The sequence below is a fragment of the Anas acuta genome, chromosome 6 (genome assembly GCF_963932015.1).
Source record: "Anas acuta chromosome 6, bAnaAcu1.1, whole genome shotgun sequence".
NCBI classification, from domain to species: Eukaryota; Metazoa; Chordata; class Aves; order Anseriformes; family Anatidae; genus Anas; species Anas acuta.
This window is the reverse complement of record NC_088984.1, coordinates 28,271,454-28,290,918: the sequence shown is the minus strand read 5'-3', so window position 1 is coordinate 28,290,918 and position 19,465 is coordinate 28,271,454. Positions and strand designations below refer to the sequence as shown.

The following is a 19,465-nucleotide window of genomic DNA, read 5'->3' as shown; positions in this document are numbered from 1 at the left end:
CGCAGGCGCCGGGTGTCGGGGAGGCGGGGAGCGGGCGGCGGGCAGCGGGCGCCATGAGCCTGGTGATCCGCAACGCGCAGCGCTCCGTGCCCCTGCGCCGAGCCCCGCTGCGCCGCGCCCTCGGCGCCTTGTTGGCCGCGCTGGGCGCCTCCCGCTTCGACGTGGCGCTGGTGTGTGCCGGCGACGGGCTGATGCGGAGGCTGAACGGCGCCTACCGGCAGCGCCCCGAGCCCACCGACGTGCTGTCCTTCCCCGCGCACCGCCTGGCGCCCGGCCAGCTGCCGCGGCCGCGCTGCCGCCACGAGTACCACCTCGGGGACGTCTTCCTCGGGGTGGAGTACATCGCGCGGCACGCTGCCGGGGAGGACTTGGAGGGCGTCCTGACGGTGAGCCCCGACGGCACGGCGAGGGAGCACCCATCCCATCCCCCTGCCAAAGCAGGCGTCCAGCCGAGCCTTGAGTATCTCCGGATTAGGAGACGCCACAGCCCGTCCCCGTGCTCCCTCACCGTGAAGAAGTTCTCTAGGTTTGGGGCTCAGGTTTGTAACATCTCCCCTTTGTTCCCGCGCAGGTGACCGCAGCCCACGGATTGTGCCACTTGCTCGGCTACCAGCACAACACCAAGTCGGAGTGGCAACAGGTACCTTTGGGAGCATGCATGGTGCACAAACGCTGTCAGGTCTGGCACCATCACAAAAACGAAAGGGTTTCCCTTTCTCATAGCTCCCGTGAGGGAGTGACCCCCAAGCCCTGCTCGTCATGGATGGCTCCAGAGAGCTTTGGTGTACGTTGGTGCAGTCGTGCTGCTTGTCACACGGGTGTTGAGGCACTGCAAGCCACGGCTCCGCTGTTCAGCCCTGGTTACTCAGCAGCCAATTTCTCCCCTCTGCTCTCCTCCCGCAGATGTACCAGAAGGAGGAGGAGATCCTGGAGAACCTGAACCAGCTCATGGGCACCAACCTCCGGCCCCTGACCGCAGGCCTCTTCTGAGGGGCTGGGGCCGGGCTGCTGCAGGAGCCACCCCAGCGTGGTGCAGTGATGGCAGTGCACGACCCCAACCTCCTGCTGCTGCTGCTGCTGCTTGGCCTGGCTGTACTGGCTCACACGCCGCCCGCCGCTGCCCAGCCGCCGCCTGCTGCCCTCCGTGCCGGCCACACCATCACCTCGCTGCCCGCTGCTGCTGCTGCGCCGCGCACCCGGTGAGGAGCAGTCCGTCATCCCCAGCCTGCCCTCTGAGGCAGTGCCTGCCACCCTGGCCCAGCCAGAGCTGTCCCTTGGGTCAGGGCCCCCTCCCTCACTGTCTCTGCTTGTCCTGTGAAGTTGTCAGCAGTGTGATAGTGCCCAGGGGGTACCCTGGGTCCCCCTGTGCAGCAGCTGGCAGCACCTCTGGGAGATGGGCTCCTGGGCACATAGAAGGCCTTGTTCCACTCCCTTCCATCTCCTGAATACCACAAACTCATGAAAGAGGAAGAATTTCCCTCCTGTTAGTCATGCCACATGATTGCCTGAAGTTACGATGTTGTTTTGTTCTCTCCAGATACCTTTTGTATGACGTAAATCCTCCTGAAGGGTTCAACCTTCGCAGAGATGTCTATATTCGTATCGCTTCACTCCTAAAGACTTTGCTGAAAAGTGAAAATTGGGTGTTAGTTCTGCCTCCGTGGGGACGTCTTTATCACTGGCAGAGCCCAGACATTCTTCAGGTTCGAATCCCTTGGTCTGAGTTTTTTGATATCCCAAGCCTCAACAGGAACATCCCTGTCATTGAATATGAGCAATTCCTTGCAGGTAAAGTATGGAATAATACAATCTACAACTTACTAAACATTTAAGGTGTTTTCTTCACAGTTTTGTCCTTACCTGTGCTTTTATTCTTATTCATGTGAAATAAAATATGTTAAAGGTGGCAGGAGGAGGAATGGTAATGAATCATGCTGAGTGACAATAACCAAATTATTTGATTTGGGGAAAAAATAACCAAATTATTTGGCAGATCACTTGACTCACCATTTAGCACTTCTGTTCCCTCGACTTCCTATAGGCCCTTGAGAGGTGCACATAAAAAGTCAGGTAGCTCTGGATAATTTTGGCCATAGTAACAACCCTGTAGGGGGAGAGGGGCAGCCTGCAAAATACAAAGAAGCCACCTTTTTCTGGAGATGGCTGAACAGTAAAGGCTGTAAAGTAGGATCTTCAGGGAAATGACTTTTCAGCATTGATGCTACATATACCCAAATACACTTCCCCTGCTTTTTGTGTACAAAATGGTTTGTAGGAGCAAGACTTTCCCTAAGAGCATGGAAACAGTGAGTTTGCTTCCGTTAGGATTTAATGCCACATACAGTTAACCACCAAGTGCCAAAATCTGCAAGTGTCACAAACGTCTTCAGCAAAGGAAATAAAACCCACCAAACATCATACCTCTGCAAAGCTCTCTGAAGGGATCCTTATCCACCACCTTTCAGGGCAAAGAATTTAGAAACCCTGAAATGTAGGGGAAGAAGGGTAAGAGGGGCTTGTGTGCGTCATTCTCCCAGAGGCACTTTTCCTGTAGCAGCTAACCATGGCATCGAAAACCTCTGTGCTTCATCTGATTATAAAGAGAATCAAACTCAAACCTTACATGAATCAAAAGTAAAAATAATCTAATGATAGAAAACAGAGGCGCAAAGAAAGCACGTGGAAGAATATGAACAAAGGCAGGAGGACTTGCTTTTTTTTTGTTCTACAGAAGGTGTGTTTTAACCAGCTTTTAAAGTTACACTTTGTTGGTGATTCATTTCTGTTGGCACAATAAGTCACACATAGCTAGGCACGAGTAAGATGTTGCCACATCCCCTTTCCTTTCTTTTTTTTATAGGGAAACATGAGGGAGAGACTAGTGTCATGTTAGCATTTCCAGTAGATTTGTAAGGATGAGTAATGCTACTTTGTGCCTTTTATCACATGTTTTTTCATGCTTGTAAATACTTTGTTTTGCCTCCTGCTTAGAGTCAGGTGGGCCGTTTATTGAACAGATTTATGTCCTGCAAAGCTACGCGGAAGGATGGAAAGAAGGAACATGGGAGGAAAAAATAGATGAGAGGCCTTGCATTGATCAGCTTATGTATTCCAAAGACAAGTATGAGTACTACAGGTAACATCTAGCAGCCTTGTCAGTTTTTTTTTCTTGAATTTATGAAAAAATTGCCACTTTAATGGAATAGACTTGTGTGGTTGTTGCAGTATTGTCTGTGAGTTCAGAGATTGGAATTAATCCAGGTGCTTGGAATTAATTTTGTTTTTAAAACCCCATTAATATCAAAATGTCATAGTGTTATTAGGAAATCTAATTTTAGGAAGTCATAATTTCATACAAAAACACTATAAAGGAGCTGTGGGGTTTATTTACCTTATGTATCACCTTTCTAGGGTGTACTGCTGATTTGTTTCATTAGTTGTATGGCATTAATTTAAAGTACAAGCCTGTGAAACAAAAACTTTTTTCTCTATTTCAGGGGATGGTTCTGGGGTTATGAAGAAACACGGGGCCTAAATGTGTCTTGCTTGTCTGTCCAAGGATCTGCCTCTATTGTGGCTCCCATCCTTCTGAAAAATACCTCAGCACAGTGAGTTGCTTTCTGTTACCATCCTGTTGTATCGCATGCCCACAAGTGCATTGCCAGGTGGGAAGAACAAGAACTTACAGACTGTGTCCACTGTTGTGGCATTTTATCACTGAGTTATGGTGGTCCCTTAAAATCATTACAAAAGGAATTTGCACTCTAAAAGACAGGTAACGCAGATAACTGTATGTTATGTTAAATGTTGCAGTGCTAACAACTAAGAAGAAATGCCCTTGAGCTCTTAATTCGTCTTTGTTCAGGTAGCTTAATGTACCCTGTGTTTAGCTCTTCTTCCTTTATGCCTCAGTGCTGTGTCAAGAGGCAGTGGACAGAGCAGAATCATCCTACTGAAGAGTAACATTTGCAAAGGAAGAGAGCAGCAATACACAGTGGCATTATTGCATTCTCTCCTCAGCAGTCTCTGGGTCACAGTTTGCATTATACATGTATGCTGTAGATTGGCACCATGTCACTCATTCCCATTGCTCTGTTTCCAAATAGACCATGGTCTGTGCCTTATCCTAGCAGCTGTATAAAGAAACATCATAACGTGAATTCTGTTCTTCAGGGAACTACATTCAGTTTTACAATTTCTAACAGGTCTGTGATGTTAGACAGAGCCGAAAACCTTCTTCATGACCACTACGGAGGGAAAGATTATTGGAACGTGAGTATTCTCCAGTTAGCTTCTCTACATTTTCTCTTCGGTTTTGATAAAAATTCAATAACCAATACGTGCTTCTGTTTTGCCTTGGTTTTATGCTCTTGAAAGTAACTTGAGTCTTATGTTTCAGCAGTGTACGCTAAAGATGGTCTACAAGCTGCTGTGAATTAATGTAACTGATAGTGCTCTGTACTGTCATAGCTCTGTCTCTCTCTTTCTTTGATGGCAATATTTCTACAGGTTTAAAGACCCAAGGGTCTAATAAAATAATTCCTATGAGAGAAGTTTTAAGAATTTTCTGACAATGTTAGAGGTTAGAGCCATAGGAAAATAGAACATGATATGGGGTGCTTGACATGGTTAAAATTTCTAAAGGAAGTGACTCATGATATTAAGAAACAAATTAGATAGACCTCAGTCCCGTAAGATATAAATATCTGTCTGTTTGCTTGATATGTGGCATATTTTTCAGAAGTGGACCAAACAGTAGTTTAATAATTACAAACTTTCCATAGATAATGACTTTCCAAACAGACAAACGTGACTCGTATCATTTCTGAGCATGACACGTAGTCCTGTAAAAGCAGAAATGAAATCCATATGGATCCCTAATACACATTTCTTAACAGTGGCACTTAAACATTGCCTCAACAATTAAAATTTGACTCAAAAATATTTATAACATTCTGGAAAATATTCTTTTTTCTTGTATTTTAACTGCAACTCCCTGCATGATTCTGTTTCTTTTTTGAAGATTTTTTTTTCCAAAACTTAGAATCACAAAAAAAATTAGCCTGGGAGGTACACAGTTGGCCCTGCCTTGAAGGTTGCACTCCAGCACTAGATTCAGGGAGCAGAAGCAAAATGTGGAGGTAGTTGGCAAGAACACCAATATGACACGTGGAAATTTGAAACGAGTACTTTAAATAACGAACTAGCCAGATACAGAAAGCATCCACTTTAGAAAGCGTGTCAGTGGAGGCTCACACATTCATCTGTGTTCTCTTTTACATACACTGAACTGCAGCCTGAGTATTCTGCAGCAGACAGCATGCACATCCTCCCTTAATATGAGCGTTTTGTTGGAGGATTTAGGATGAGATTAGAAAGCCAGTGCTAATCTCTTTAAAGATGCTAGAAGAGTATCTTGAATGCTCTACGTATGTGAAACTATCTCCATTTATTCATTTTTAGCTCTCCCTTTTTCTGACTCAGCATCTGCTCTTGCTCCAACAGACCCGTCGAAGTATGGTGTTTGCTAAACACCTGCGTGTAGCGGGAGATGAGTTTAGAAACAAGTATCTTCAATCCACAGATAAGGCTGACAGGACTCATTACAATGAGGACTGGACACAGATGAAGGTAAAATCCTAACAGTCAGTTTCCCATAACAAACGTAATAAGTCGTTTTTATTTACCATGCACTGCAGGGATTATTGAAAGATATGCACAAACCTAGCTCTCCCTGCTCAGAGCATGGTGGACATGCATGTTCCTACTCTCTTTTCTTCTCCATGTGTGACATGAGTTACTGAAATCTGTTGAGAATTGGCTGACTGGCCTGGGTGCCATATTTCTGTTACCCTCTTTTCACTTCCCTTAGATTTTTTCTTGTGTGCAGTATCACCTGTGGGTGTAAAGTTCAGCAGCAAACTGCCAGTTGTGGATTCAGTCAAGGAGAGCAATTTTTGCTTTCAAAAATTTTGTACCATAATTTGTCCTGTGTGATGCAGGCCACCCAAGATCAAAATGGAGCAATAAGTGTCCCAAAATACTGCTGAATACTGAATTACTTATAGTAATTCAGACATTATATGTTCATATTCCCAGGCCTTTTCAGTGTGATTGAGTAGTAGCACTCTTAAGTATTAAAGGGTATTGATTTTTCTCTCTTAGGTCAAGACAGGCACAGCTCTAGGTGGTCCATACCTTGGGGTTCATCTCAGAAGGAAAGACTTCATCTGGGGTCACAGAGAAGATGTGCCTTCGCTGCAAGGAGCAGTAAAGAAAATCCGCAGCCTCTTGGAAGCACATAAACTTGAAAAAGTTTTCATAGCCACTGATGCTGTTGAGGAAGGTCGGCAACTTATAGTCTGGGATTGATAACTATTGAGAATGAGTGTAGTAATTACCAATTTGTTTTTGTAAATGATTAGAAGTTCACGTCTCCATCATTGAACAGGATTGGGCAACTAGCTGTTTCCTTGCAACATGAGTAGTTGGCATCAAACCATTTGTTCAGCATTTCCCATAGGAGCTTTGGCAGTCTCTGCAATGGGAGGTTGTGAAATGAATAAAGCAACGTCATCTTTGCCTGTTCCTCCTCTTCTTTCTTCCAGCCCACCTTTTTTCTTTGCATTTCAGAGAATCGCACATAAAGCTGGGAAGGGGCTTCTGAAACTTCACACCCAGCTTCCCACTTGGCTGTCCTCAATATCAGAGTGGGGCAGCCCTGGCTGTGCGTGGTCAAGGCTTAGACCCCCCCCCAAGGGTGGGCTTTATCCTGTGCTTGCGCCTCCTTTACAGTAGTATCTAGGGATCTGTTTCAATACACGATGTTAGGATACCCCTGCAGGGGATTGTATCTGTGAACGAACCTTAAGTTTGGTGTTATTACAGGCCTCCTCTCGATACAGCTGCCCTGTAGGAGCAGGCAGTGAGACTAGTAGCTCTGTCCATTCTGCCTCATGCAGGTTTCCTCATCCTGTGAGATTTGCCCCCTCGACAGCAGGTTTCTGCCCCATGGACTCCAGCCCCTGCCTACAGTATTGTGATGCTTGGCAAACATATTGTACAGTTTGTAGGTAGATTTTGGCTTTGCTTGCTTTGTAACTGTTCACTCAGGATTTCTTTAAAGACTAAAATTTTATGACAGCAGCAAGTGGCGTTTTCTGATACAAATTTTTGGTTTTTGTTCCTTCAGAGATTGAATTGCTCAAGAAACTGCTGCCTGAGATGGTGAGGTTTGAACCTAGTTGGAAGGAGCTAGAACTCTACAAAGACGGGGGGCTGGCTGTGATTGACCAGTGGATCTGTGCGCATGCAAGGTAGTGAATTTGCCTTTTCTTTGAGGAGCCAAATTTTACTGTCATAAACCTGAATATTATTTTTGACCCAGATATAGCTGTCTACAGATCTTATTTAAATTAATTGGACTGAAATCAATTACTTATATTTTAAAAACTAGGCACCTTCACAAACCCTTTCTCATTTTTTTCACAGGTATTTTATAGGCACCTCAGTTTCAACATTTTCCTTCCGGATCCATGAAGAAAGAGAGATCTTGGGATTTGATCCAAAAACAACTTACAACCGATTTTGTGGTGAAAAAGAGAAAAACTGTGAGCAGCCAACTCACTGGAAAATTGTGTACTAGTATATAGAGAAATCCAAGGACTTTAATACTCCGGTGAGCTCAAGAGAATGAGGAAAGACTACAGGGAAATCCATGCCTTTTACCAAACTACAACTCAGTCCTCTCCCCTCTTCTCTGTGTTTACTTGACATCTGCGTTTTGAAGCACAAGCAATAGTCATCCTTTTATCCAGACACTGATGTGAGCAAGGAAAATTAAGTCAGCCTGGGATTCAGTTCTCAGCATAACTATGATTACAGATGATACCATGCACTACAATTAAGATTGGAAAGGCAGAACTTTGTGCTGAAGCTGAGTAATGAATCAAGTCAATGTTCTCTTAGGAGTTCTTAGGGAAGGAGAGGATCAAAGCTCAACTTCTATACATGTAACACAGCTGTGGTCTGTACCGCATTTCTGTCTTTACCTGATCGTTTTTTGTTAAGTGTTTGCATCTCTGCAAGAAGTACAGCTCATTTTTGTAAGCTGCACTGTGTGAGTTGCAGATCGTGCGTAAACTCTGCAGTTCCTTAGGAAAAATCTTCCCTTTTTGACTAGCAAGTTGTCAATATTCAAATTGTCTGATCCAGTCAATTCTCAGTAAAAAGAAGAGGGTGTGGTACTTCTGTGTGAGCACTATGCTGTGAGAAGCAAAGCTTCACATAGCAGTCACAGTGGGTCTGTGCTGAGAGGCACAAAGAGTGGTTTTGGAGGGTGGTAAAATAAGTGTTGTTTCATGTGCTTTTTCTTCACAGAGGAAGCTTTTCCATATCATCCTCTGAAGGGTGTATTCAGTTGGACTGATGCTAATGTCAGTACCTTTTGGGCATCGCTCAGCTAAGTGACCATGATACTTAGCCAGGGAACATGCTAAAAGACCTTTCAAGACCTTCCATATCAGTTAAATAAATCGTCCCAGTAGTTCATCAAATTAATGTTCTGAGTTTCTGCTTCAGAAGGGAGCAAACTGAAGAAAAGTAAAGACAACAAAGGCCATTGGGCCACAAAAGAATGTGTATAAGCTGAGCAGTTAGGTACCTTGCAGGTGATAGTGCACTCCAATGGAGACAGCTGGCTGGTAGTACATGGGAAGAGCACTGTGCTACACCACTAGTGGTGTACACAGCACTACAGAGGGAAAGTACAACTCCTATTTGTGAAATGCTTTTTAAGTACAAATCCTAGTTTTTGCAGTCTCCTGCCATTCAGATTTGACTGCTAGGCAGTATTCTGCATTTTGTGCTTCAGATGGGTCTTTTGCCCTGCAGATGCACATGGCTCTGTAAAGCAAGAGAAACTTTTTTTCAAAAATGGACATGGAGAGAGGTTTCGAGAGGTGAGTCAGATGTTTTTCCCGAATTCAGTTTTACTAGGTTACCTCCCTGTTAGTAGAACCTTCACTTGCTTTTTCCCTTGGCTTAAGCAGGAGCACAGATATAACCCTCCTGCACTGTGCTTTGGATGTTTCATAGATGCTTCCAGACAATGAGGCTGTTTCCTTCTGTGCAACTGCAGTGCAAACTGCGAAGACTTCTCAGACAGTAGTAGCAACAGCTATCCTGTTCTTACCAGCTGTTTATTTATTTCCTTGTTGCAGCTGAGTCTCTCTGGTGACAAAGTGGGGAACCCAACTAAAAGCAGTGCCTTTGCCCACCAAGTCAAATGTTCTCATTCAGCGTGTTTGCCATATAAAGCAATGGTGACATCTTACATGTAAGGAGTACCTCCGTTTATTGAGGAAAAAATAAAAACTTAAAATAAAAAAAAGCTTTCTAGCATTTTATGTATCTTGGCAAGGGGATTTACCAGCCTTTGAGGAAAAATTGCACAGAGAGACCTCGCTCAAGGGAGGAAAGCTCGACTGCAATGGCCTCCTGCTCCTGATGTTGCTGCTGCTCCTGTTCTGTCTGGTCCCAGCCTGGATTTGGTGAAGACCAAGCACAGACAGAGCTGAGGGTCCGTGGGAGAGGCTGGAGGACACAGCCAAGACCATGCTGCCCAGGCAGGGTGATCCCCGAGCCAGGAACTAGCTGGGCACTGAGCCCAACCTCTCTTGTGCATGCATGGGAGCCAGGTGTTCCCCAGCAGACGCGGCATGGTAAGGGCGGAGAGCCCTGCACCCCACAAGGTGCTTGCTGCCATGGCGCAGGAGAGGTCTGTAGCCACAGGATGGCTGCCCACGGCCTGCCTCTCCCTGCTCATCCCATGGGTTTGGACAGTTCCCCTCGTCCCGTGCCACATGGGACAGCAGCTCCTGTGAGGACGGGAAGGGACGAGGGGTGGTGTGTGTGTCGGTGCTGTGATGGTGTTATGTTTATTTTGGTGTGGTGAATTCTTTTTCTTTTTGAAGTAAATGAAGTTTGAGAAGGCTGTGATAATTGTAAAGTAAGAGGATATTGTGATTAATCTTAACTATGCTTTTAACAGAGGCGAGGGGTGGAATGTAGTGGGTTTACGTGGCAAGGTTTTGGTAGCAGGGGGCCATAGGGGTGTTTTCTGTGAGAAGGATCTAGAAGCTGCCCCATGTTTGGTAAGGGCCCCACTTCTGACCAGAGCCGAGCCAGTAAGCGATGTTGTTTTGCGCCTCTGTGAGAGCATATTTAAGACAGGGAAAAAAATGCTGTGCCACACAGCAGCTGGGAGAGTCAGAGGAGTGAGGAATGGCCTTGCAGGTGCCAAGGTCAGTGAAGAAGGAGGGGGAGAGGTGCTCCAGGTGCCGGAGCAGAAGTCCCCTGTGGCCTGTGGTGAGGACCATGGTGGAGCAGGTGGCCCTGCATTGACGGAGGCTGCTGCCTGTGGAAGACCCCTCCCGGAGCAGATTCTGGGCCGGACCTGTAGCCCGTGGAGAGGAGACCTGGGTGGACCCAGGTTGGAGCAGTTTTCTCCTGAGGGATGGACCCCCATCCTTCAGATATGGGTACGGACCCATATCTGGAGCAATTCTGGAGGAGCTGCTGCCTGTGGGAAGCCCACGCCGGATCAGTTCATGAAGGATGGCATCCTGTGGGTGGGACCCCACAGCACAGGGGACGAGAGTGACCGAGAAGGAGCGGCAGAGAAGAAGTGCTGTAGACTGACCATAACCCCCATTCCCCTGTTCCACTGCGCCGCTCAGGGGGAGGAGGTGGAAGAGGGTGGATGGGGAGGAAGGTGCTTTTGGTTTCTTTCCTTTGTTTCTCACTTCTCTAGCTTGTTAGTAATAAACAACAAATCTTACTATCTCCCTATGCTGAGTCTGTTTTGCCCGTTACGGTAACTACTGCGTGATCGCCTTGTCCTTATCTCAACCTTTGAGCCCTTTTCACATATTTTCTCCCCATTCCTCTTTGAGGAAGGGGAGTGAGAGAGCGGCTGTGGTGGAGCTCGGCTGCCCACTCGAGCGGAACCAGGGCAGTAATGCTACGGCTTGATACTTCCACGCTTCTCCTTCTTGGGGCTGCCTCAGTGAACCACACGCTGCTGAAATCGGGCTCAAACTCGGGAGGAGCATGTTCACCAGGGCAGGAAGGGGGCTTCTCATCTGGCTTAACCTCTACTGGTTAGCGCATGGGAAGAATCTGAGGTGTGCCCTCCTCTGTTTGATGGGCATGCCCATAGGGAGCTCGTTGCACACACCGTTTTCGAAGGGATTCCGTTTGCACCCCTGCGGCAGGGGTGGGGTTCCGGCAGTTACCAGTCACTTGAGCGCTTTGGAGGGCCCTGGCAGAATGGTTGGCTCTTGGTTTATCGTTCTGACACCCCTCTGTGAAGCTGGACAGACTACGAATGGCCCTTTTCCCAGGTAAAGTAGGGCTTCTCGGCATCCTTGAAACTTCGGGAAAGTTTGTTTGGGGTGAGTGGGACCTTTGGGTCCGTGCTGCCACGTGTGAGGTGAGAGCCCGTGGGTGGCATGGCGGCCTGGGATTTTTATCTTTTCTGCTGGAGCTTGGAGCCCTCAGCTGTCAAGACGGGCAACTATATCCTTTTGAGTCTGTCCCACCACAGAGACACAAGACGCCGGGGCCACCAATGAGCACACCGTTGAGATACCGATATGCTTGAACTCCTTTCCCAGGCATAACTGGGGCAAGATGTTTAGTCTCATTAAGTCACCCCCAGCAATTACTCCACAGCCAGCCATTCGCTGGAGGTTCCCAGTCACTTCAGGGCCCAAGTCTTCCACGATTTTATTGCCGCAAAGGAAAGACACGCAGATGAGGGGAAGAAGACGGACTGCTTGTCTGGGGAAGGCCAAGGAGATCTGGGAGCAAGCGAAGGGGGCAGAAGGTCCAGAAGGCTGGAGGTGCGACACATGCTGGGAGAGTCCAGGGGACACCCAGCCTTCCACACGCTTTTGGGTGGCCCCAGCACACAGGATGCCTGCCATCATCCCTGTGCACAGCAACAGCAGCACAGGAAGGCCAGTGCAGAGCACTTCTTCCGCGCCTTCCAGAGCCGGTAGCTCAGCCCTCGTAATCCAGGTACACTGCGTGGCAACCTCATTGCAGCTCGTATAATGAAGAGGGTCTCAGTTGCGAGCGAAGAGACAGAGGAACTGACGTCGTCCGTCATGCCTTGAATGGCTGTGAGAGAGAGGAGCGGAGGCAAGGTCAGAGCCTGTGTTTGCGGGGACCCCAGGAAGGGCCCCATCCCTGGAAGTATTCAAGCAAGGTTGGACGGGGCTTTCAGCACCCTGGTCTAGCGCGAGGCATCCCTGACCAGGCAGATGGGTTGGAGTTCGATGACGTTACAGCTCCCTTCCAACCCAAAGCATTCTGTGACTCTGGTTTTATGATTCTACCAGCTCCTGCTGTGGCCAGTGCCACCCAGCTCTTCCTGTGGCCAGGCAGGAGCAGGGGGCAATCCGCCGATACCCCACTGCCCTCACTTACCTTCATAGATGATGAGGAGCTCCTCCTCACGCCAATCCCTCACTCGCCGTGCAATGAGCCCTAGGTAGTACACACAGACTGTCACAAACTCTGCCCGCCAGCCCTTCCCAGCAGCACATCTCCCCATCTCCCCCCCGCTGGCCCTGCTGGCCGGGCCACCTCCTCCTCCTTCCCTCGGGCACAGAGGGACCCCGGGGCTCGGGCTCACCGATGAACCTGACGGCTTCCAGTCGTAAGGGCTCCTGTGGGCTCTGCAGGTACGGCAGGCTCTGGCGCAGGTGCTCATCCAGGCTGTTGTCCTCCAGCTGCACAAGAGAGAGCGCAAGGTCATGGGGCTGGTGCAGAGCCTCCCCCTCGGACAGCTGCCTGCCCCATGCCCTGGGGCACTGTGGGCTTGTCCAGTCTGGGTAGGGGCCTTCAGAGCTGTCCTTACCAGGCACTTGCCGAGTCTCCTTGTTTGCTTTCCCTCCAGCAGGTCCACGAGCTGTGTCCTCTGCAGGAATTTGGCAGCATCGAGAAGGGTTTCCTCTGCAGCCTGAAGAGCAGCAGAGACTTTGAAGTGGCACCCCCAGCTCTCAGGGGACCTGTGTCCCCAGCCCCTTGGCGAGGCTGCAGGGGCTGCACGCCCCTGCACAGCCCAGGGCGCTGTGTGGGGCAGGCTGACCACAGGGAGCAGGCGTCTGCTCCGCGGTGTAGTGCCCGAGGGAGCTGGGGCTGGATGCAGGGAGCAGGGATGGCAGCAGAGCCCACGGCTCTGTCCCTCCTGCGGGTGCTCAGTCCCACCCCGGGGTGTCAGCATCGCCCTCCCCAAATGCCCACGCTGGGCAGAGAAGCCAACCTCGGCCACTTGCTGGTTCTCGTCGTGCAAGTGGAAGAACAGCGGGATCACGCTCTGGCACACGTGTGTCTTCAGCTGCTCTTTCTCCCTTGCTGCAAAAAGGCTCATCACATCTCTGAAGAAGTGGATGGATTGCAGCTGCGTGGAGCTGGATTCCTGGTGGAAAGGAAGAAGTGAAGACCTCAGCACCAGCTGCTCCAGGCCCACCTGGGCAAGGGTGTGAAAATTCACAGGGCACAATGCTTCCTGACAGCACCCAACATCCATCAGGAAAGGCACCGGCCCTCGGAGACCCCCGCTGGGCCCTGTGCCCTCAGCCTTACACTGTCAAAGAACGCTGGCAGCCTCTCTGCCAGCTGCAGAGCGGTGGGGCTGGCCTTGTTGGTGGTCATCTCCTTGAGTACGTTTTTGAGCACAAACAGCGCATTTCCAGCCACGTCCCCTTCCAACTCTGGCAGTATCCCCATGATCTCTGGCAGTAGGAACTCCATTTTTTTCGCCTGTGGGGAGCAACAACACCGTGTTTGGTTGTGCTGGCAAACACTCTCAGGCTGTCAGAGCCCACAGTGCCCAGAAGCCACGGTCCTGCCCCAAAGGACTTGGGCAGGCGCATGGGGAGGCACAAGAGTTGGGAGCAGCTCCCACAGCACTCGGTGCCCAGCCAAGTCCAAGCAACGGTGTTAGCCAGCATCCCTGGCCCAGAGCCACACCACCAATGGGGTGTGTTCAGCCAGCTGAACCCTGCTTACCACATAGGGTCTTCTGCTGAGCGTTTTGAGGCCCTTGAGCACCAGCTGACGCATCGCCGTGCACTTACTCCTCAGGTATCTTGGGAAGAGCTGCATGACTCGAAGACACTCCATTTTGAGGTCCTCACAGGCCAGCATCTGAAAAACACGCCTCAGTCAAGGCTGGAATTGGCCGGCAGAGACCTCACTCATGGGAGGCACAAGAAACCGCAGACAAGTGTCACTCTGGCAGTGTGTGCCAAGGGGATGAGCCCCAAGGGATGAAGCCCTGCCCCAGCTCCACCAGCCGGCCTCTCCCCACAGCTGTGGCCACCAGAGGGTGGAGTGGCGAGAGGCAGCTCAGGCCGGCACCGCTTGCCATCGGGCTCACCTCGACCAGGAAGGCCATGGCGGGGACCTTCCAGCGTGGCTCGTTGTTGATGAGCCACGTTTCCAGATACAGCACAATCCGTCGGCGCTCTGTTCTTGAGACAGATTTCATCTCCCTGGCAGAGGGAAGAAGGCAGGGTGAGTCCTGAGCAGGAGTCCTGAGCAGAAGTCCTGAGCAGGACGGGTGAAGTGCTCCTGGCTCTGTTCCAGCAGCCACCAGCATTTCATGCTCCCGGAGGCCTGGTCTTTCCCCACCTCTCCTTGCAGGGAGGAAGCCAGCGCCCCACAGCAGCGTGCACCTCGGGTGCACCATGGGCTTCCTGCCCCTTCTGAGGAGACCTCATTTGTGCCCACGGGCAATTCACGCGCCCCGGGCTCTGCCGGTGTCCCTCAGCGCCCTCACCTGGCCAGCAGACCCACTGCCCAGTGGTGGCTCTCAGTGTGGAGTAGCATCTCCCAGACATTCCTCTTTCCCAATTCAAGCACCAGCATATCATACTCAACACGGCAGAGCAGTGCTTTCAGAGTCAGCAGTGCGAACCTGCAGGCAGAGCACAGCCCAGGTCACACCCGGATCCCTGGCCCAGGCTCCAGGACCATGGGAAGGATGGGAGGAGGGGGACGAAGCACCTGCTGGGGCTGGTGGCAATGCCCTCCTCCTGCTGGCATTCCCTGAAGAAGGTCTCCACCTCTTCTGGTGTCCGCTGCGCGCTTGCGAAGATTTGGAAGAGCAACACCATCAGGGGTAGAGGGAAGCTCATCTCCTCCTCCATTGGGTAGTTGGCTGGCCGAAGGAGCTCCCACAGCACCCTGGTTGCCTGCAGAAAAGACCCAGAGATGGCACTCACTGCTGAGCCAGCCCCGTGGCACGGCCCCAGTGTGGGAGGCCGAGGCTCAGGTGCAGACGTGGGCCACGGGAGATGCAGGCAGAGCACCCGGCCTGGCTCCCATCCGGAGCTGAGCCACAGGCAGCCTCCCTGGGGCGGTGGCAGTGTGCCCTGGCTGAGCCTCCTGCGGCCTGCCACCAGCCTGGGCTCTCCGTCCCAGCCCCTGCAGCCTGCTGGGCTGTGCCTTGGCCCTGGCCTGTCCCCTAAAATGCCCTAAGCCAGGTTTGCAGCCCACCGCCTGAGGCAGGGAGACGTAGTGACAGGGGAGGAGGGATAGCTGCCCCGAGATGCAGCCCCTGGGGGGAGAGAGGGCTTGTTCAGAAACTCACGGCCAGGGCGAAGACATCCGTGTTGTCCCCGTCAGAGGTGGACGTCCTGTGAAAGGGCCAATCCTTCAGCACGCGGCACAGCTCTGCCATCACCTTCTTTTTAGTCCGGGATGAGACGACCATCACCCTCCACATGGTCACGGCAGCTCTGCAGGGCCAGAGAGCTGGGTCAGGGGGGCCTTGGCCACAGCACCAAGACCTGGGCACCCGTGGAGGGGCCCAGGCTGGCCGCCAGTCCTGCCTCTGCCCCCTGCCCCTCACAGGCAGCCCCTGGCGGGCCCTGTGGGGCAGGGAGGGATTGTGGTGGCAGGCTCTGGGGCTGACGTGCCAGGGCTGGGAAATGGGGCGATGCAGGGCTCGGCCCCTGCAGAGCACCCTGAAAACTGCCATCTGCCTGGCAGCTGGCGCTGGATGGGCTCGAAAGGCTGGCAGGCCCCGAGCCATCAGGGCAGGCGGGCCCCATACCTGTCGCACGCTGGGGAGCAGCGCAGCAGAGTCACCACCACGTCGTGGGGGTGCTCCTCGGCCAGTTCCAGAAGGCTCCTGTCCAGGCGGTGCTGGGCAGACTGTTCTGTGTTGGACACGAGCCACTGGTAGATGCTCCTCAAGATGCCCGGTGCCTGAAGGAGAAAGGGCTGAGAGTGGGGCTGCTGCCAGAGCAATCCCTTTCCTGGGGTCCACTGACAAGCACTTCTCTTCCCACCACTCAGGGCTGGCCAAAAAGGATGTCACATGCCCAGCAGACAGAGCTTCAAGGGGGGCACACGATCCCCCAAGGGCTTGAGACCCACTGACTGGATACTTACATGATGTGGAGGGATGACACTGTGTAGTACACGCTTATCCAGCTCGACTGCAATGGCCTCCTGCTCCTGATGTTGCTGCTGCTCCTGTTCTGTCTGGTCCCAGCCTGGATTTGGTGAAGACCAAGCACAGACAGAGCTGAGGGTCCGTGGGAGAGGCTGGAGGACACAGCCAAGACCATGCTGCCCAGGCAGGGTGATCCCCGAGCCAGGAACTAGCTGGGCACTGAGCCCAATCTCTCTTGTGCATGCATGGGAGCCAGGTGTTCCCCAGCAGACACGGCATGGTAAGGGCGGAGAGCCCTGCACCCCACAAGGTGCTTGCTGCCATGGCGCAGGAGAGGTCTGTAGCCACAGGATGGCTGCCCACGGCCTGCCTCTCCCTGCTCATCCCATGGGTTTGGACGGTTCCCCTCGCCCCGTGCCACATGGGACAGCAGCTCCTGTGAGGACGGCAAGGGGCAGAGGCAGCTCGCAGCTGCCAGCCCTTCAGCCCAGCTCAGCCTCTCACCTGCCTGCAGCACCTGCACCTCGGTCAGCTCATTGGGCTGCTGCGCTGGAGGGGCATTAACCTTGGCCTCCTCCTCCTCCGTCCAGGCCAGCTTGGGCATGCTGGGGTCTCTCCCCGCCATGCTGCTGAGGTCTGGCCTCAAGGGCTCCCACCACAGGGATGGGAAACGCTTCCAGGAAGCACCAAAGACACGGGCAGCAGGAATGGGGTGGCTCTGCAGGGACTCCTTGCAGCTCCACTCCTTCCCGACCTGTCCCGCCTCGTCCTCCAGGAAAAGTGGGGAAACCAGGCTGCCAGCAGCATTTCTATCCCGGAGGTCACAAAGGGCCCCGTGCCCCGTTGCCTGGACACAGCCCGCATCATGGCAGCTCACAAAGGGCCCCGTGACCCGCTGCCATCTGCCTCGCCCCTCAGCCCCCTCCTGCCACCCCATCCCCTCACGGCTTCCCAGTGCCCCAGCTCTCTGAAGCACCCATCAGCAGCCCCTTGTCACAGGACCACCAAGCGCTGGCTGGGAAGGGACCTGCGGGGCTGGGTCACCAAACCTGTGGTGACAACTTGTGGAGCCATCAAGGCAGGTGGGCCCCAGACCTGCCGCACGCTGGGGAGCAGCGTCACCACCACGCCAAGAGACTCCTGTGCAGACGGTGCAGCAGGAGGGTGCCGCAACCATCCCACCGAGACAGGCTTATGCTGAGCATTGTCCAGCATCTCCTCCTACTTCTCTGTTGGCCATACTGGCCCCCAGTTAACTTCCCACTGATTCTGCTCCCCAAAGGGCATCCGTTCCCTACAGCCATTGATCACCACTTGGAAAGCCGTTTGGGTGTGTACCGGATCACTGCTTCCCTCGTCCCTTTCCATCGCACTCCAGTCTGCTCCCAGCTCTCCTGCCTGTGCGCTTCGCTCGCCCTTGGTTGCAACCTGGTCACCCCAGCTGACGTCAGGCTTTGAATTTAAGAATTCAAAGGGCTTTCAATTTAAGAAAGCAGTAACTGTGAGATGTTAGCGTGGTGAAGGGACGAGGGGTGGTGTGTGTGTAAAATGCCCACCTTGTCGGTGCTGTGATGGTGTTATGTTTATTTTGATGTGGTGAATTCTTTTTCTTTTTGAAGTAAATGAAGTTTGAGAAGGCTGTGATAATTGTAAAGTAAGAGGATATTGTGATTAATCTTAACTATGCTTTTAACAGAGGCGAGGGGTTTATGTGGCAAGGTTTTGGTAGCAGGGGGCCATAGGGGTGGTTTCTGTGAGAAGGATCTAGAAGCTGCCCCATGTTTGGTAAGGGCCCCACTGCTGACCAGAGCCAAGCCAATAAGCGATGTTGTTTCGTGCCTCTGTGAGAGCGTATTTAAGAAAGGGAAAAAAACGCTGCGCCACACAGCAGCTGGGAGAGTGAGAGGAATGAGGAACAGCCTTGGTCAGTGAAGAAGGAGGGGGAGAGGTGCTCCAGGCGCCGGAACAGAAGTCCCCCGCGGCCTGTGGTGAGGCCCATGGTGAAGCAGGATGTCCCCCTGCAGCCCATGGAGGTGACCACGGTGGAGCAGGTGGCCCTGCACCTGGTCAGGCCTCACCTGGAGTACTGTGTCCAGTTCTGGGCTCCCCGGTACAAGAAAGACAGGGATCTCCCGGAAAGAGTCCATCGGAGGGCCACAAAGATGATCCAGGGCCTGGAGCATCTTCCCTGTGAGGAAAGGCTGAGAGACCTGGGTCTGTTCAGCCTGGAGAAGAGAAGACTGAGAGGGGATCTCCTCAGTGTATATAAATATCTGAGGGGTGGGGGACGGAAGGACATAGCCAACCTCTTCTCAGTGGTTTGTGGGGATAGGACAAGGGGCAATGGCTGCAAGTTAGAGCACAGGACATGTGAAAGAACTTCTTCACGGTGAGGGTGACGGAGCACTGGGACAGGCTGCCTAGGGAGGTTGTGGAGTCTGCTTCTCTGGAGATATTCAAGGCCTGTCTGGACACCTACCTGGGCAGCCTGCTTTGAGGAACCTGCTTTGGCAGGGGGATTGGACCCGATGATCTTTCAAGGTCCCTTCCAACCCCTACAGTTCTGTGTTTCTGTGATTCGCGGTGCCCCAGCTCTCTGAAGCGCCCATCAGCAGCCCCTTGTCACAGGGCCACCAAGCGCTGGCTAGGAAGGGACCTGCGGGGCTGGCTCACCAAACTTGTGGTGACAATGTCAGAGTGCCCAGACCCATACACCTCTGTGTCTATATTTCCAGGGCAAAAGGAACTGGATGGATGGTCAACAGCTACTGTAATGCCCATGTGGAGCCCAGTGGCGAGTGGTGTCCCCGAGGGGTCTGTACTGGGCCTGCTGTAATTAAACATCTCTGTCGGTGACACGGGCAGTGGGATTGAGCACGCCCTCAACAAGAGGGCAGACAACACCAAGCTGAGTGATGGTTGGACCAGATGGGCTTGGAGGTCTTTTCCAGCCTTCATGATTCTATGATTTGTGAGGGGTGCAACCCC

General features: G+C 52.1%; 3 protein-coding genes and 1 long non-coding RNA gene across 4 annotated transcripts; 2 read left to right on the top strand and 2 right to left on the bottom strand.

The window, feature by feature from the left end:
- The first annotated feature begins 53 nt into the window (after positions 1-53).
- YBEY (ybeY metalloendoribonuclease) lies at positions 54-1,043 on the top strand. The gene is made up of 3 exons (XM_068686074.1): positions 54-386; positions 572-640; positions 904-1,043. The coding sequence occupies exons 1-3, from the start codon at positions 54-56 to the stop codon at positions 988-990; spliced, it is 489 nt and encodes a 162-aa protein (XP_068542175.1). The 3' UTR covers positions 991-1,043.
- On the top strand, positions 1,039-9,391 carry POFUT2 (protein O-fucosyltransferase 2). The gene is made up of 9 exons (XM_068686073.1): positions 1,039-1,199; positions 1,538-1,788; positions 2,992-3,136; positions 3,498-3,608; positions 4,206-4,272; positions 5,506-5,631; positions 6,166-6,346; positions 7,193-7,316; positions 7,492-9,391. The coding sequence occupies exons 1-9, from the start codon at positions 1,039-1,041 to the stop codon at positions 7,643-7,645; spliced, it is 1,320 nt and encodes a 439-aa protein (XP_068542174.1). The 3' UTR covers positions 7,646-9,391.
- Positions 9,392-11,598: 2,207 nt separating this feature from the next.
- On the bottom strand, positions 11,599-13,880 carry LOC137858407 (maestro heat-like repeat-containing protein family member 6). The gene is made up of 6 exons (XM_068686071.1): positions 13,657-13,880; positions 13,334-13,489; positions 12,929-13,030; positions 12,704-12,800; positions 12,496-12,555; positions 11,599-12,186 (listed from the first exon to the last, which is right to left on the bottom strand). The coding sequence occupies exons 1-6, from the start codon at positions 13,822-13,824 to the stop codon at positions 11,990-11,992; spliced, it is 780 nt and encodes a 259-aa protein (XP_068542172.1). The 5' UTR covers positions 13,825-13,880; the 3' UTR covers positions 11,599-11,989.
- A 1,663-nt stretch (positions 13,881-15,543) lies between these two features.
- On the bottom strand, positions 15,544-17,951 carry LOC137858408 (uncharacterized). Its single transcript, XR_011097696.1, has 3 exons — positions 16,474-17,951; positions 16,133-16,287; positions 15,544-15,815 (listed from the first exon to the last, which is right to left on the bottom strand). It is a non-coding gene; the product is annotated as an uncharacterized lncRNA (long non-coding RNA).
- Between the last annotated feature and the right edge of the window lie 1,514 nt (positions 17,952-19,465).

Bases quoted from the DNA above. Each gene is read 5' to 3' on its own strand.
- YBEY (XM_068686074.1), top strand. From the start codon at position 54: ATGAGCCTGGTGATCCGCAACGCGCAGCGCTCCGTGCCCCTGCGCCGA. The intron at 387-571 runs GTGAGCCCCGAC...GTTCCCGCGCAG, and splicing joins ACTTGGAGGGCGTCCTGACG to GTGACCGCAGCCCACGGATT. The intron at 641-903 runs GTACCTTTGGGA...CTCCTCCCGCAG, and splicing joins CCAAGTCGGAGTGGCAACAG to ATGTACCAGAAGGAGGAGGA.
- POFUT2 (XM_068686073.1), top strand. From the start codon at position 1,039: ATGGCAGTGCACGACCCCAACCTCCTGCTGCTGCTGCTGCTGCTTGGC. The intron at 3,137-3,497 runs GTAACATCTAGC...TCTCTATTTCAG, and splicing joins GACAAGTATGAGTACTACAG to GGGATGGTTCTGGGGTTATG. The intron at 7,317-7,491 runs GTAGTGAATTTG...TTTTTTTCACAG, and splicing joins TGGATCTGTGCGCATGCAAG to GTATTTTATAGGCACCTCAG.
- LOC137858407 (XM_068686071.1), bottom strand. From the start codon at position 13,824: ATGGAGTTCCTACTGCCAGAGATCATGGGGATACTGCCAGAGTTGGAA. The intron at 13,031-13,333 runs GTTGGCTTCTCT...GCTGCTCTTCAG, and splicing joins AGAACCAGCAAGTGGCCGAG to GCTGCAGAGGAAACCCTTCT. The intron at 12,556-12,703 runs GTGAGCCCGAGC...TGTACTACCTAG, and splicing joins GGAAGCCGTCAGGTTCATCG to GGCTCATTGCACGGCGAGTG.